Source organism: Papilio xuthus, unplaced genomic scaffold (assembly GCF_000836235.2).
Source record: "Papilio xuthus unplaced genomic scaffold, Pxut_1.1 DF826115.1, whole genome shotgun sequence".
In the NCBI taxonomy this organism is placed as follows: domain Eukaryota; kingdom Metazoa; phylum Arthropoda; class Insecta; order Lepidoptera; family Papilionidae; genus Papilio; species Papilio xuthus.
In genome coordinates this window covers 1,826,588-1,841,813 of record NW_013532534.1, presented here as the reverse complement: position 1 = coordinate 1,841,813, position 15,226 = coordinate 1,826,588, and the positions used below count along the sequence as shown (strand labels likewise).

Below are 15,226 nucleotides of genomic sequence, written 5' to 3'. Positions count from 1 at the left end.
TAGGCGAGTGAAGAGAGCCCTATTCTATCCCCCAATGTTTATAGGTTTGTGGTATACTTTACTATGAAATTATTGTTTCCTCAAATTTGGGCTATAGAGCATTAATTTCAATTATTCGTTGTTTACATACATTTACAATTATTATTAAAAATTGCATTATCACAAAACAACGTTGTTTTATTGTTGCTTTCATATCTCACACTGTTTCATTTGTTTGTTTGTTTTCTTTTTAATTATAATTGACTTTTTCAATTTCGGTGGCCAGCACTCATTGAATAGTACTGGCCAATATTACATATTTAAGTTGAATTTTATTATTTAATAATAAATTGCAACTTAAATATGTAATTGTTATTCTACAGTTTCCTATCTTATACAATACATTACATCTAGTGTTCAATAAGTACTATCCAGCAATAAGAAATCAAGTTTTGATTTATCCCTCTTATATTTCTTAACCGGAGGCAGACAGCTTGTTTTAATTCTTTTTCAGTTTTTTATTATTAAGTCAAAAATAGTTTTCTGCTTAATCTGTAAAAGCTATTTGATACTCTATGCTCGAAAAATTGGAACCATAGACACAAACTACTTTTGACAAAGAGTATATGTGTGACTTTTGACATTTGCTTATGTCAATGTCGAATGTCGAATATCAATCGTAATTTGACAAGAAACAAATAGAAAACGCACAAATATTTTGAAAAATAGAGAAACAGTGAGAAACTTAGTAAAAACGAATGTAAGCAAAATACGGAAATGAAATATGGCGCAATTTAGGCCAGCTGGATTTTCTGATGAGGACTCGGACAGTGACGATTATGGGTTTTTTGAAAAGCCGGTAAGTTAAAACTACAATTTTTGAACCTCGTCATATTAAGATAACTAAATTATTTCTGTAATATGAAAAGGAACAATCCATGTATATTGTGATCCTGCAATCTATTATAATAAACATAATTGTCATATGTCCGAATCAACTTATTCAAATGACCATTCTAAAATTTTCATTCATCAATGAATTTAGACAATATTAAATTTAATTAATATGTCAAATAAGTTCTTCTGTATCAAAATCCAAGTACATATTAGATGTCAGACTAATTTATGACATAATTCTATTTTTTAAACTCAAATCTATTTTATAGATAAGAACCTATATTCCTGCTCAAAATGAAAAGAAAAAAATGGAAAACAGACTTCAAGATGCCATATTGAATGGTAATCTGAAAGAAGTAGAGGACATAATTACATATGGTATGTTTTATTTTATATTTGTAAAAAAATGAAACCTAAGATAAAAGTATAATTTATTCTCATATATTAAATAAAATTAAAATATAAAGAATTAAAAAGAATTAAAATATAAAGTTACAATTGTTTATTAGAATACAATGATATTTAAATAAGACGAGCTCCTGTTGAGCTCTTTTTCATTGTCGAGTTATTGGGTAACTACTTGTCCCCCTCAACTCTGCCTGTTCGGAATTAAAAGTAAACTTTAACAAGTAGCCTTTGCGTTCCTCTAGACGATGTTGTATGTCTGTGCCAAATTTTATCAACATCCATTTGATATTGCCCACTAAATACCTATAAATAAATCCCTGAATTGATTTTTATTTTGTATTTCAAATACTGAATAAGTTTATTTACCCTTTAATTTCATAAAAACACGTATAACAGTGTACTGCGATGAATAATCATTATAATATGTTGTTCTGATCTTTCAAACGGTTTTTGTAGAACACCTTAAAATGTACAGTAACTGATTACAAATTTGAACATGGATAAAATGGATTATTGCAGTATAGCATCTACATATACAATATTTTAATAATAAATTGCTGTATTTTAAAAAAGATTAGCATTTACTAAATTAAAAAAAATCTTTCATTCTTCATCATGTATAGCAGGTTTTATTGTTTATAATGAAATAATTTACGGTGAAACAAAAAGTTAACGATGCCAACTGGTACAAGGTGGTACGTTTGTTGGCACAGCGGCGTGCATTGCGTCTCATACACACGAATATTTTCACGCTCACACAACTCCTCAACCAATCACGCGTAATTAAATCAATTACCATAACACAAACCCAAATAGCTTTAAATACCTGTTAACTGAACACTTCTTTTAGTAAAAAAAAGGAACGTTTAAATTACCAGTTCAATTAAAAAAAATGCATATGTACAGTCACTTTCGTTCGCGGTATTGTTACTAAAATAAAATTACACCACGCACTGAAGTTGAGACCATTCTTATAATTTAAAGGTTGGGCTGCTATTAATGTTTTCATCGTTAAAAACAAGGGTAACTTGCGCTATATCCGTAACTATTACGAATACTGTCACTGTCAATGGACGCGACTGTACATAAAAAATGCGCAAGTGTATTGGATATGTAGACTTGCTGTTAGAAAGATTTATTTCTAGACAAATAATATTTTGTTTAAAAATCAATTCAATGTAAATAATTTAAAGTAGTATGCAAGGTTTACTTTCGAAATGTCTATTGGCTTTGCTGACAGAGAATAAATTTCTGTACCGTGCATTATCAGTACATTGTTGGCGGCATGAAATACTTATAGTATTAACACGGAAAAGCACTTAATGTGTTGCTAGAACTTTCCATTATGCTCGCAACGCAATTAACAACAGGAACCAATATTAGCTGTTCAAATATAATTTTGACCATTAGTTGGGATAATGATGAATGACTAAGCCTCCTTTGTACCTTTATCACTGACCTCTATAAATGGATTGGCTAAAAGACATGGCATTTTGTGCCTATATGATTTTTGGCGCTAATAGTAGCTGTACTCTCGCGGTAAAATTGAAACGAAACAAAAGTTGTGATATCCAATCGCCTATCCATTTATAGAGATTAGTGGATATTATGAATACATTAACCGTAACATGAATCAATATTCTTTTCAGATTTGCATAATGGTGTGAATGTGAAATTGGATAGTGGTTGGACACCTTTGATGCACGCTTGCTTTCACGCTCAAGAAGATATTGTTAAAATCTTATTAAATAAAGGCGCTGATCCAAATTTACATGCGGGTATGTATTAATGATGACTCTCAATCTTGTTTCTCATAAACGTTCAGTATAATTACAGACAATTCGTTAAAAACTCACGCAATAGGACAAAGAGTTCGTAATAACAATGATGCTCACTCTCTAAATAATAAATAAAGCTCCGCTGCAACGATCTTTTCCAAAATATCAATTCACAAGAAAGTTCCTATACAAATAAAGAAAAAAAATAGTAAAGTGTAAGGACCGAGCTAAATGGAAGAGACTGAAAGAGCTGATCCCACCACCTTGTGAGATGCAACCTAGGCAAAGAGATAAAGAGTATGTTTATTATAGCATTCGTTGCGTTATATTTGGCTCGTTCACGTACCGACACGTGTTGACGGTCCAAAGGTCTGTCATCGACTGACACCCCCTCTCTCCATGTACTTACGGCGTGTACGCTCGACACAAAGAACACAACATTTATGCATACACTACATTTATCATCAAGAATATCCTTACAGATTCAATGACATCGGCAATGGCAGCATGTTCAAACAGCAATGCAAACGATAGCACCATTTATAACATCATATCGCTATTGATTGAAAAAGGTTGTCTTTTAAATATCGGGGATAAATTCGGCCAGACGCCGCTGATGCGTGCTATCAGTAATGGACGCACTGCTGTCGTCCAACTATTTTTAGACAAGAATGTTAATGTGGAAATGAGGGATCAACAAGGTTGGACGGTAAGTTAACGATTTTTACATCGTCTAATACATGCACATATTCTCATTTCATCATCAGCTCACTATATGTTCCTACCGAGGGGCTCGGAGCCTACCCTAAGTAAGGGGTGACTAGACCATAGTCAACCACGCTGGCCAAGTGCGGGTTGGTTGACTTCACACATATCTTTGAATTTCTTCTACATCCATTCATCCAAACATTCGCATTTATAATATTATATAGTTACATGTAACATTCCTTGTCATGTTTGATAATATATTTGCAGGCGATTTTCTGGGCAGTACATCACAATCAGCCAAACATAGTTGAAATACTAATTCAGCATGGAGCCAGATTGAAAGAAGTAGATAGATCAGGCCGTACCCCTCTAGAAATAGCTAACCTTCAAGACTACCAAGATGTACTGACAATTATTAAAAAGCATCTCAATATAAAAGATGATTTGGACAAGGACAAATATATTTTTAGTCATGTGGCTTCATGGCATGACTTTTATCCCGGTTTGAAAAATGGTCAAAGGTAACAACTTTTATACAAATATTCTTTGTCTGCCTATCTTTAAAGCTTGTAACTATCATTCTACTAGCGGGCGCCCGCGACGAATTAAAAAAAACATAACTAGTAGCCTATGTGTTCTTCCCAACTATGTTCTATATGTGTGCCAAATTTCATCGAGATCTGTTCAGCCGTTTTGGAGATACCTTCAAACATCCATCCATCTAAACATTCGCATTTATAATATTAATATTATATTTCAGACCAAACTATGTAAGTGAAATACCCAACCTATTATACGGAATGAATTCTGAACGTCTAACGCGACTGTTTATGGACAGCGGAATGGATTTGAGAACATTTTTACTATTAGAAGAGAAAGATATGATAGATCTAGGTGTGGATATGCCGTACGAGCGACAGAGACTGCGACAAGGCTTGAGGAACTTCCACATGCGCGGCTGGAAGCTCAATGCAGTCGCTGGACTTTATACAAAGAAAACTAATGAATATAGGTAAATATTTAAAATTCTACAATAAAAAATCTGAACTATAGACAAAGTAAAATTTAGGCAACAACTTTTACGTCCAAATATATGTATTTCTAGTAAGACTTGTTCTCACATAACTGTAAATTAGCTACCCTTATTTTACATCTTTTCATCTCAGAATTTGTTATAAAAACTTACTAATATTATAAATGCTAAAGTTTAAATGGATGGATGTTTGTTAGAAGATATTTCCATAACGGTTGCATGCATCTTGCTAAAATTTCCTATATATGTACAACATAGCCCAAAAGATTAATTCTACGCGGACGTTGTCGCGGGCGGCAGCTAGTAACTAAATGAGCCAAATGCCAATATGACCGCCATCTATGAAATTTGACATGTCTCCTATCTAATTTTTTTTACAATCGAAACTGTTCTGTTAACAAACTTTAAATTTTTCTTTATTGATCCAACTGTGAAAAAATTCTGTGTAAAAACATAAGTAATCACTAAAAAATAAGAGGTAACATAACTTTTTTGTAAAATAGTTTCGAAGTCATAGAAAAGTAGAGAATTATCTTACACATACTAAAGTTTTTGTAAATATAAAATGTTTGTCGCAGCGTGATTGATTGTCTGACAACTCTTGGGACGCACTTGTATCAGATGTACATCTTAGAGGCAACTTTACAATACACTCTACGTGAATATAACAGAATTCAAAATCAAATCAAATACGAACCACCGGACTCGCCTTTGATAAATAGATTTAAAGCTGCTGCCAAAAAGTTTCAAACAAATATAAATAGTATTAGAAAAGAGATTAAAATTTTAAGAAATTTACTTACTAAGGTATGTTATATCTTTGAATATGTCACATAATTATTCTTACGGGAGGTCGTGTTAGTACTATGCATGCATATATTTAACAGTGTTAGAGCCCGCTTTAACATCTTCACACGAATTGTCCCGGCTCGCCCGGTGCAATACCACGACCACACAGAAGACAGGCGTGAAGTGGAAGCAATTCCGCGTTTCGTCTGATGAGTGTGCGTCCCGGAGGCCTAATTTAATTCACTTTCCCCTCCCACCCTTATTCTCATAAGGAAAGGATGGGAAGTGGAAGTGGACTTTCCGGATGAGAGGATGCATGGATAGGGAAAATATTTTCATTCTGTGCATCCTCTCCTCCGTCGATTAGAGGTCGGCAACTCATATGCAATTGTGTATGTCTATGGGCAACGGTCATTTCGCTATTTCAGCGATTTCAGGCCGCTCGCTCGTTTGCCACCTTATGATATAAAAAAAAATCTCTTTCAGCATCTTTTTAAATCATTGTTTATGTTGTATTTTTAATGATATTTTAAGTTCTTGTACAATAATAAAGTTGTTAACTTTCAGGTTAGTAAATCAAATCCCCAACCCGCTGATCTGATAAAAGAAAAGACTGCAAAAGACATAGCTGTAAGTTACGTGAAGGAGATAGTCGTGGTATGCACAGCCGCTCTCCTCGTATATAATGCCAAAAATTTTGTTGTTAATTTGTTAAGGAAATAAATGTTGTATTGGGATTTTATGTTTATACTAAGTAAATTAGAAGAACATAACAAGGTAAGTATTTCTGCTTTTCTCTCGTGTCTTTTACAACTTTTGTTCTCGGCAATACGCCTTTCAAATATTAATAGCAATGTACATTCAATTAGCCACTTGATCGCATCCACCAACATAACCTTTGTGTGTAAAAGCATTTTTGTGTCTTTTATATGTAATTTACCTTGCCCAATTAAACACTTTCGTATCTAGCAGGATGACTTCGAAAATAAGGAATTGAATGTATTTATAGAAAAGAATAATATCCTTTTTTATATCTCTTTTTTGCTTCTGTAAATTTAAGGTAGGCTTCTGCGCTTACTTTTTACAATTACATTCGTATCCAGCGTAAAATTTTTATTCTATTCGATTATAATATTTATTTATTTAAACATTTCATATATCACCGTATTGTTGGGAAGTAACTGTGCCTGTGTATCGGCGCAACACTAGCCTTATTAAAATGTCGATGTTTATATCCCCTCACTAATCAATCTGACACTTGGTAACGTAAGCGCGCCATTCGCTCTAAAGTATTCTGACTAATCTTATATATAAAATTCTCGTGTCACAATTTTCGTTCCCATACTCCTCCAAAACGGCTTGACCGATTCTTATGAAATTTTGTGAGCATATTGAGTAGGTCTGAGAATCGGCCAACATCTATTTTTAATCCCGCGCGGACGGAGTCGCGGGTGACAGCTAGTAATGTCTAAAAGTATACATAAAATATAACCTCTTTTGATAACGTCAGTAACAAAGTTAGCCTTCGTTGTATTATTTTGATAATAAATAACTACAATATCGACATAGCAACAGAGCGCGATGCAAGCCGCCCACACGACAACATTGTAAATCATAATACTCGTATAACGCAACTCACACCGGCCTTGTCGACTATTTACGTTGACTGGCATTTGGCAGTGAAGTGAAATTCACTCGAAAATTATGTGCGTCTCAAACTATCTCGCTGATATATTTGACTTATAGACTTTGAATTTGTCGACTTGATTTTGATTTGTTTATAGTCGATCTTTAGTGATAAATACCAAAGCTATAATCGTATAGACTATATTAAATAGAAGTTAAAAAAAAAGATCCGTAAATAATATAAAAAAATAACATTTTAAATTAACTATGTGATGCAACCTGTACATCTGCAAAGAAATTCAAAGATATGTCTAATGTTTTTTGGGTACCAATATCCAACGAGTTTAAAACAAAAATATGAATAATTTCAGAAGTATAGCAAACGTTACCTTCTCTGACTCGCAGTTGTAAAATACTATGTATCGTATTTTTTATATATTTTATCGCAGGCAAGGTTTAAAGAAGTTAATCACAGGCATATCAACTAAAATTACGACTACAAAATGTGCTATAAATTGCCGCTGTAGAGTTAATAGTGCTATTTCCTTTTTAAAGTTAATTGACATGTTTGCAGACACACATAACAAAGGTAAGTACATACCTTAATTTACCTTGTTTTTATGTGTTTCCTTTAATATAAGTTATCCTTTTCAATTGAATTACACAATAATATTTCAAATTGTTTGACTAATCATACGTGTTGATATCGTGTATTTTTAAATAAAATTGGCGAAAATTGAATAAGACACTTTCCAAACTGATATATAAACACGGCTAAACACTCACGTATATTCGTTTGGTGGCGGCACCAACTAGTTTCGAGCCCATCGGGGGCCCTTCTCCAGGATGAGTGGTACTGGTGTTATTTCGCGGACGCGGCCCGCTGCCGCGATGGGCTCGAACCTAGTCGGTGCCGCCACCGGACGAATATACGTGAGTGTTTAGCCGTGTTTATATATCAGTTTAGTATAATGTCTCACGAAATTTTGAATAATTTGACACTGTTTCCAATAGAAAAAATAAAATAAATAGCAAATTAATAACTCCGTAAAATTGTTATCTCCTGTGGACTCGTAAAATGAATAAGGCGAATGATCAGTCGCAAGTTCGTTACCCCATGAGACAAAACAAGGTCGTTGACTTTTCTAAGTAATTTATCTAGTGGATTATGATATCGATTTTATTGTTCCGATTAGATTGCCTTATATTCGTTACCATTAATGACAAAATTTAATTCAGATTAGGTCGAAGGAGTTTTAGAGTTAAGAGTATATTGAAATGCTTGCAAAATTTTCAGGAAATAATCACAACGACATGGGTTGGTGACTCTTAAGCCTTAACCTTTTGACACCGCAATGTTTAGTATTTGTGTAGGTGCAAAAAGCCTTTTGCAAACCATTATGATAAAAGATTATGTAAATTAAAACAACTTTTTAATTTTCTTTTTTTATTGACATCTAAACTTTCATAACAACTGTTTGTACTAAAATATAAATGTGTATCAAGTTAAAAGCTGTTAACATCGTATATTGTAATAACATGCCGTTTGTTATTGCATTCTAAATTATGTTAAAGTGAATAGACTTTAAGTATTACAAGAGGCTAGACTATTGTTGTCTAAGCAAATTTACTTAATCTAAGTTCATTGTGAACACGAATTCATAAGCTCCATTATAGTAGGTCTTAAGCCGTGACTGTTATAACCCTAAATTTCGTATTTTGGTAATTTCGCCTAATTTTAACGTCGCGTGCTACCAATCTCCTTTCTTTAATACCACTGGAGTATCAGAAAATAAATTAAATGCACGAACCATGCCAGAACCAACTCGATCACATTACAAGCATCGTCACTATAGCAACACAAAGTGCGGTGCGATACGATGCGATCGGCAGATAGAAGCGGAATTAAAAATCCGCCATCAATACAAAAATCAATATGTGTTAGAAAAACATTGAGATTCTTTAATCTAAATCGAAATAAATATCAGATAATATCCAAATATTTCTTATAGTAATTTATAAAACGTAAATTATAATAAATTATTAACAGTAGTATGGAATAGCTGGTGTCGAAGTGGACCACTAGGGAGCGAGCGCTCAGTGCTTCTGGATAGGGATGTTCCTGTCGGTGATGGCGAGTTGCGGCAGTGGCGCCTCCACAGTGAGCACACCGTCGCGCGACAGTGACGACTTGATCGCCTCGGGGTTGGTGCCCTTGGGCAGCAGGAACTCTCTATTGTACTCTCTGTACACGGACTTTGTGTCAGACTTCTCCTCGTGCTTAGCGTGCACCTGGAACAGTTAGCAAGTTGCATTAGATCCTATCAGTGCGGGAATAAGTGCACGCCACTCATTCGTTCATCAACCTCTGCAAAAGCTCACGTTAATGGGAGCGTTGGCACGTTGCCGGTGCGAAACGCTCCGAGGTGACTTTCGATGTTTATCAACTCAACGACCTACATCACGTCACCAACGGAATGGTGACAGCGTATAAAGATAATTAGTCTCAATAACGTACTTAGGTCGGTACGTTCTCTTTGACCTATATGTAAATTGCTTTTATTGCAAGGAATTTCAGATCGTTCGTATTTCTTGACTATATCCTATTCTCACGCTTACTAAGCTACTAAGATTTCCATATATCCAAACAAGAGGTTTCATCGACCTTTATACTTATGTGGAGATAAAAAGGTGCCTTTATTGCTACGGTTTTTTCATTACTGAAGTTCGTCTCTATCTTATGCTAAGTCTAAAGTCTAACTATTGGACCAATACCTTCAGGGGCATAAATCAATCGCTTAGATCCACTGTTAGTTTGCGTATAAATAATTCTGTATTAGTAGTTGCTTATTACACTTACTAGTAATTTGTTGTCGACTGTCTTGACGACGATCTCCTCGGGAGTGTATTGGCTGACGTCAAAACGCAGCTTGAGAGATTTGCCGTCACCTTCGTCTTGGATGAGTGGCGAGTTGAGACTGTCCCAGTGACTGGGCTCCGCCAACTGTCTGCTGTCACTGTGCTGTGTCGTTGTGGACGAGCTGCGAATATCATAAACGGAAATTTAAATTTTATATTCGTGCAATAAAATTTTAACCGTCTCCCTTGTTGATGTGACAATTTAATTTGCATGTTTAGTTTTTGCCTAGATTTTATGTCGTGCATTGTTAATGTCAATTATACTGTAGTGGCTAAACGCGTTTCAGACATGCGAAATGTATTATATAAATTACTATAGCGTCTTTTCAAAAAAACGAATGAGTCATGCGCATTGAATTCAGCGAATGAGTATGTCGGTGGTCGACTACTTAGTACAGACGAATATTCTTGGTAATATAATATTTTGCGAAAATTTTTCATAACGAGCGCGGTTTCAGCGTTACTCGTCGGTTGCATTAGCATTTTAAATTGTGAGGTGAAATTCCAGACATGTTAACGCATAATCAAAAAATATTTTCTTTTTTTTTTTACAATCCCGTTAATATAATGTTTGTTGTGAACTTTTACATTCACTTGTCAAAAACCATTTTGTCTCATTTCATATTACACTAAGCGTGAAAATAGCGACGAAACTTCTGATTGTCTATTTTTGTAGAAATTGAAGGAATGCCCGAATTAGTTATTCTTTCAAAAGATCTAGATTCTGCGATAGACATCTTTCGTTAGTTCAATTCAATAGAGACTTGTGGGTTTCCGAGTCTGAAATGTCCGTTTAAAACATACTGCTATCTCTGTGTTATCAAATATAATGACAGAGATATCGATATGTTTTATACATATACTTTAGTCTCAGAGCCACGGTAAGTTGTGTGAGTCCATTGTGTGCATAACATTTCTAAACTTTCTAGAAACCCCTGTTCAAGATGATAAAATGTGATGTTATTTTATGTACACAGTGTAGTTAGGTATAATGAGGATGTGTAGTGATAAATTTAGATATTTGTGTTCATGTTAAATTAATTATCACCGGTCATCACATGCTGGATGATGTCATACCAGTGTGCAGCAAGGTTACTGTCAACAAATGACTTCATCGATGTAATCCACGTTTATGTAATATTTCCGATCGATAGGTACAAACGTATTGTACCATTGTACATAACTTACTTATATACAATAGTACATAATCCGCATGGAATTAATTTAAATAATATATGCAGTTTTATACATTCGTTTTATAATTGTATTGCAGCGCTATTTATAATTTATGGGTTTAAAGATTAATAACGTTTTATTGTCACGCAAGTTGATAGTGACTGGAAATTCTTAACATGATCAATATTATTAATCAAATTGTTTACTATTAAATTTGTCAGTTGGGATTTAGGTTTTTAATTAGTGCGTCTAATAGCTTCTTTTATTGATAAATAAACTGTATTGCTTTTATTTAATATGATTACATCGATATATAAAGCGGGTGAATATATTATTAAATATATTTGATATTAGTAAGGATTTTATATGTAAATAATAATAAATTTTGTTGTGTTAAATTGTGCAGTGTGCATACATATGTATCTTATATATATTTATTACATTTTACCTCTCAGAAGACTTGGTTACTCCTCCAGTGGAAACAGATTCGAAATTGTAAGACATGCAAAAGGCAATATAGGCTGTTAGTTTTATTATATCAAGCATATTTAATCAAGATATTTGGATAAAATGCTTACTAGGTATATAAATTCGAAATCATTAATGTCGTAAAATATATTCTATATAAAGGCATGGTGAAACTGTGTAAAGCAATAAAATATTTAATTATATATGTACATAATAATATATTTAAAATTATATAAAACATAACATATTATGCGTAGTACTATGTTTGAGAGGAGTAAACACCTCGATTCCATTATGACATCATCAAAAGTTGACATAAGCAAATAACGATACATCATGGTGTAAAAAAAAAACTGTTGTCATTAAAATCAACAAGGTTGTTTTTTATCGACATTTGGCTGCCCACTTGTGGTGTTTGTTCATTTCTTGTTGCACTAAAAAAACAAACGCAACCCACATAGTTTGGAAAACATTGTACCGCAACATGGGCGGACAAGTTTATTAAACACGCCTTAAGAAGTTGAGCAATTGCGACCGAATAGTTGAACGTATTCTTGAATATGTTTCAAATTTATTCTTTTAGTGTATTGTTTTCATTTAAAAAGACACTTTGGCTTAGCTCTTAACAGTAGTTACAGTAGTACACAACTGCCTTAATCAAATAGATCAAAAATTTCATCTGTTTTCCGTCTACCAGGAATCGAACCTGATATTGATGTCTCAACCGACGATTCGAGCTACCAGATAACAATGCATAATGCATGTAAGCATAGAAAATTTTCATGCATTTCATCCAGAAACTCGATTTGCTGTCGTTAACAGAACTTGCGTAAATTCTATGCAAATGGAGATAGGCCGTTAAAATATATCCTAGCAGTTATTGGCGAATACTGACAAACTCAATCCTACGCATCGATTTTGATGCCCACTGCATTTGCCAAGACCCTAAATTTCGAGCGGCGATTACGTCACAAGTTGCCCGCGCCTGAAACACACTTCGGTCCAAGTCGGTCATGTATCAGAACTACAGAGTATAAACATTATATATTACATTATACTTCAGACTGTACGAACTGCATCCAAAGTCTGCCCACATGTTGATAAAATTATCGTAAACTGGTTTTCGCCAAGGTTTCGAAATCGTTCACGTAGCATATTGCATTTACATTGTTGTATTTATCGATGTCAACACACGTATCAAATAAATTGCTGTTCTGAACGATTTTTTTAACTCAGAATTAGCAACGTGCTCCAAAGTACATTTATATAGATAAACTAGTAGAGCTTTGTAATGGTCTATCAGACATCCGTTAGGTTTTAGCGAAAGAATTTCGTGAAATGGTACTTTTTTTGCTTAGCAATTGTTCTCGCGGCGCGCCGGCCGGCGCTATTTCCATCTATGACATCACCGCGTCGGGCTACGTATCGCTCGCTTTAAATGGAGCCGAGTGATGTCTGCAGCCGATGCCGTTCCGCGGAATGATCCCGAATAATGAACGTCTCAAAGATACTTTCGTGGAGTCACCTCTGAAGCCGACCGAGGAGGCCGGCGATTGCAAAACTCCCGATTCATACAAGATTCCCTTTTAGGTAAACAGGGCCGGTAGGCGTATCGTATCTCTTGCGATCGGAATAATAATGCGAATTGCAGAACTAAACACTACGGATTATCGATAAACGATAATTCAAATGTTATATCGATACGCGATTTATCTACCCTCTTTTATTTTACCAATTAATATTTCTAATAAGAATATTTTCTAAAAATTCTCATAAATTATTCGTATTACTTTTATGTTGTTAATAAAAATAAAATAAATACCTTGTTGTGCTCTTGAAGAAATTGTTGCTTTCTCTGTTCATAAGCTCCGATCGGAATTTGCTCATTTCTTCTTCCATCTTTCTCATTTCGGCGTCGAATCTCTCCCTGATGCTCGAGAATTCCGTGTCAATGACTGAGAAATCGCCAAGCTTGATGGGGATGTTTCTCTTCAGACCACTGTCAGCCATTTTTCACGTGTTAGAATATAGGAACGTTTGAAACTAAACAAACACACGGCTTATGTTAGGTAAACACAGTTCGCGGCGTGGGTGCACGATAGGACCGTCGAGAAGGGACTGATCAGTTGCGGCTTGCGACTCGGCGCCGGGGGCTTGCGCAGTGTTTTAAATAGCATCGAGTCTGAGCGTCGCTCGACGTCACTCGGCTCCGCGTGCGGCCCACACCGCGCTAGGTTTCTCGCTCATTCCACGTCCGCACTCGCTCCGCCAGCCGACACCAGGGCCCGCCGCCGCCACCGCCGCCACGACACGCTACGCCAACGACATCAACGTCACACCGACACCCAAACGTAATTTAATTGATGAATCATTACATCTGGATCTGTCTTGGCTGTTTAAGGCAATCGTCGGACATATATCGAACGGGTTAATCACCAGGATATTTTCGCTGGATGCTGTACAGATATGACTCGGTACTAACACGTATCGTATCGGTCATGCGCCAAAATATTTTCACGATTCACCACAACGCCCACTTTCAATTAGTTCTTATTTTGCTAGATATTTCTAAGTATCATTAAATACGAGTTTATTTTTAGAATCGAATAATATATCAAAAATTTCATTTCATAACCTGAATAAAAAAAATATTGTGAAACAACATTGTAGTAGAAAATTATAAAATAATGAACGTTAATTATCTTGTAAAGCAAAAATACTGAAAATGTTAAAAAGAACTTGATAAGCGTCAAGACAAGATATGCACGTAAAGATACGCGAATTCCATTTACGGTACGCGAATATTCCGCTATCCTTATCCGAAGTAAAAAATTACTCTCAATAAATTATTTAAGATAGCTTTGAAATCTTCACATACAGTTATAATAAGCCTGACACATTTGCATGTCAACAAGATGAAGTCTGCATAAATAATGTATACTGGTACCTATGACACTGCACACCGAATTCTTACTATCATACTCAGAATCTTAACAGTTAATTAACAGTCCCTTAGTGTAGTTTTCTAAAACTAAAAGAACTATCTAAATTAAATTATTCTGAGTGTGATAGCTTCAACCGAACAATGTTATTTGCAACTTTCATTGGCATATAAACTGGCATACAGCATTCATGCATCTGTTTATTCGTACATACGAAGAAGCCATAGCGGTGTGACATGTACCTTATTGGGTTGTAATACGTAATCTCTGCTTACCATTGATTCAAAGGATTAAGCATTTTCGGAGTTAGACCAGCCTTTAATTCTATAGGTACGGCGCCTTTTGCTACCTCGTAGAACGACCACACCTACCCCTTGAGCAAGGTTTTAATCAGCAGGCTAGCAACATTTTTACATGCATTAATGTAAGAAACCAAAATCAACTAATCTTACTGAAAGGAACAAAACAATAAAACAACAAAACATATACTGTTTTATAATTCT

General features: G+C 34.8%; 2 protein-coding genes across 2 annotated transcripts; one reads left to right on the top strand and one right to left on the bottom strand.

Annotated features, from left to right (window-relative positions):
• The first annotated feature begins 624 nt into the window (after nt 1-624).
• On the top strand, nt 625-6,552 carry Gasz (ankyrin repeat, SAM and basic leucine zipper domain-containing protein 1). Its single transcript, XM_013319520.1, has 8 exons — nt 625-838; nt 1,146-1,254; nt 2,934-3,062; nt 3,545-3,771; nt 4,038-4,291; nt 4,531-4,782; nt 5,382-5,610; nt 6,160-6,552. The coding sequence occupies exons 1-8, from the start codon at nt 764-766 to the stop codon at nt 6,313-6,315; spliced, it is 1,431 nt and encodes a 476-aa protein (XP_013174974.1). The 5' UTR covers nt 625-763; the 3' UTR covers nt 6,316-6,552.
• Nucleotides 6,553-8,648: 2,096 nt separating this feature from the next.
• On the bottom strand, nt 8,649-13,923 carry Hsp21.4 (heat shock protein hsp21.4). Its single transcript, NM_001312577.1, is given in 3 exon segments — nt 8,649-9,510; nt 10,079-10,259; nt 13,604-13,923. Coding segments are annotated over 3 exon segments (564 nt in total). The 5' UTR covers nt 13,792-13,923; the 3' UTR covers nt 8,649-9,315.
• Nucleotides 13,924-15,226: the final 1,303 nt, after the last annotated feature.

Excerpts from the sequence above, each read along its gene's own strand:
- Gasz (XM_013319520.1), top strand. The coding sequence starts at position 764 with ATGGCGCAATTTAGGCCAGCTGGATTTTCTGATGAGGACTCGGACAGT. Across the intron at positions 3,063-3,544 it reads TGATCCAAATTTACATGCGG|ATTCAATGACATCGGCAATG; the intron begins GTATGTATTAAT and ends ATATCCTTACAG. Across the intron at positions 4,783-5,381 it reads AAGAAAACTAATGAATATAG|CGTGATTGATTGTCTGACAA; the intron begins GTAAATATTTAA and ends TGTTTGTCGCAG.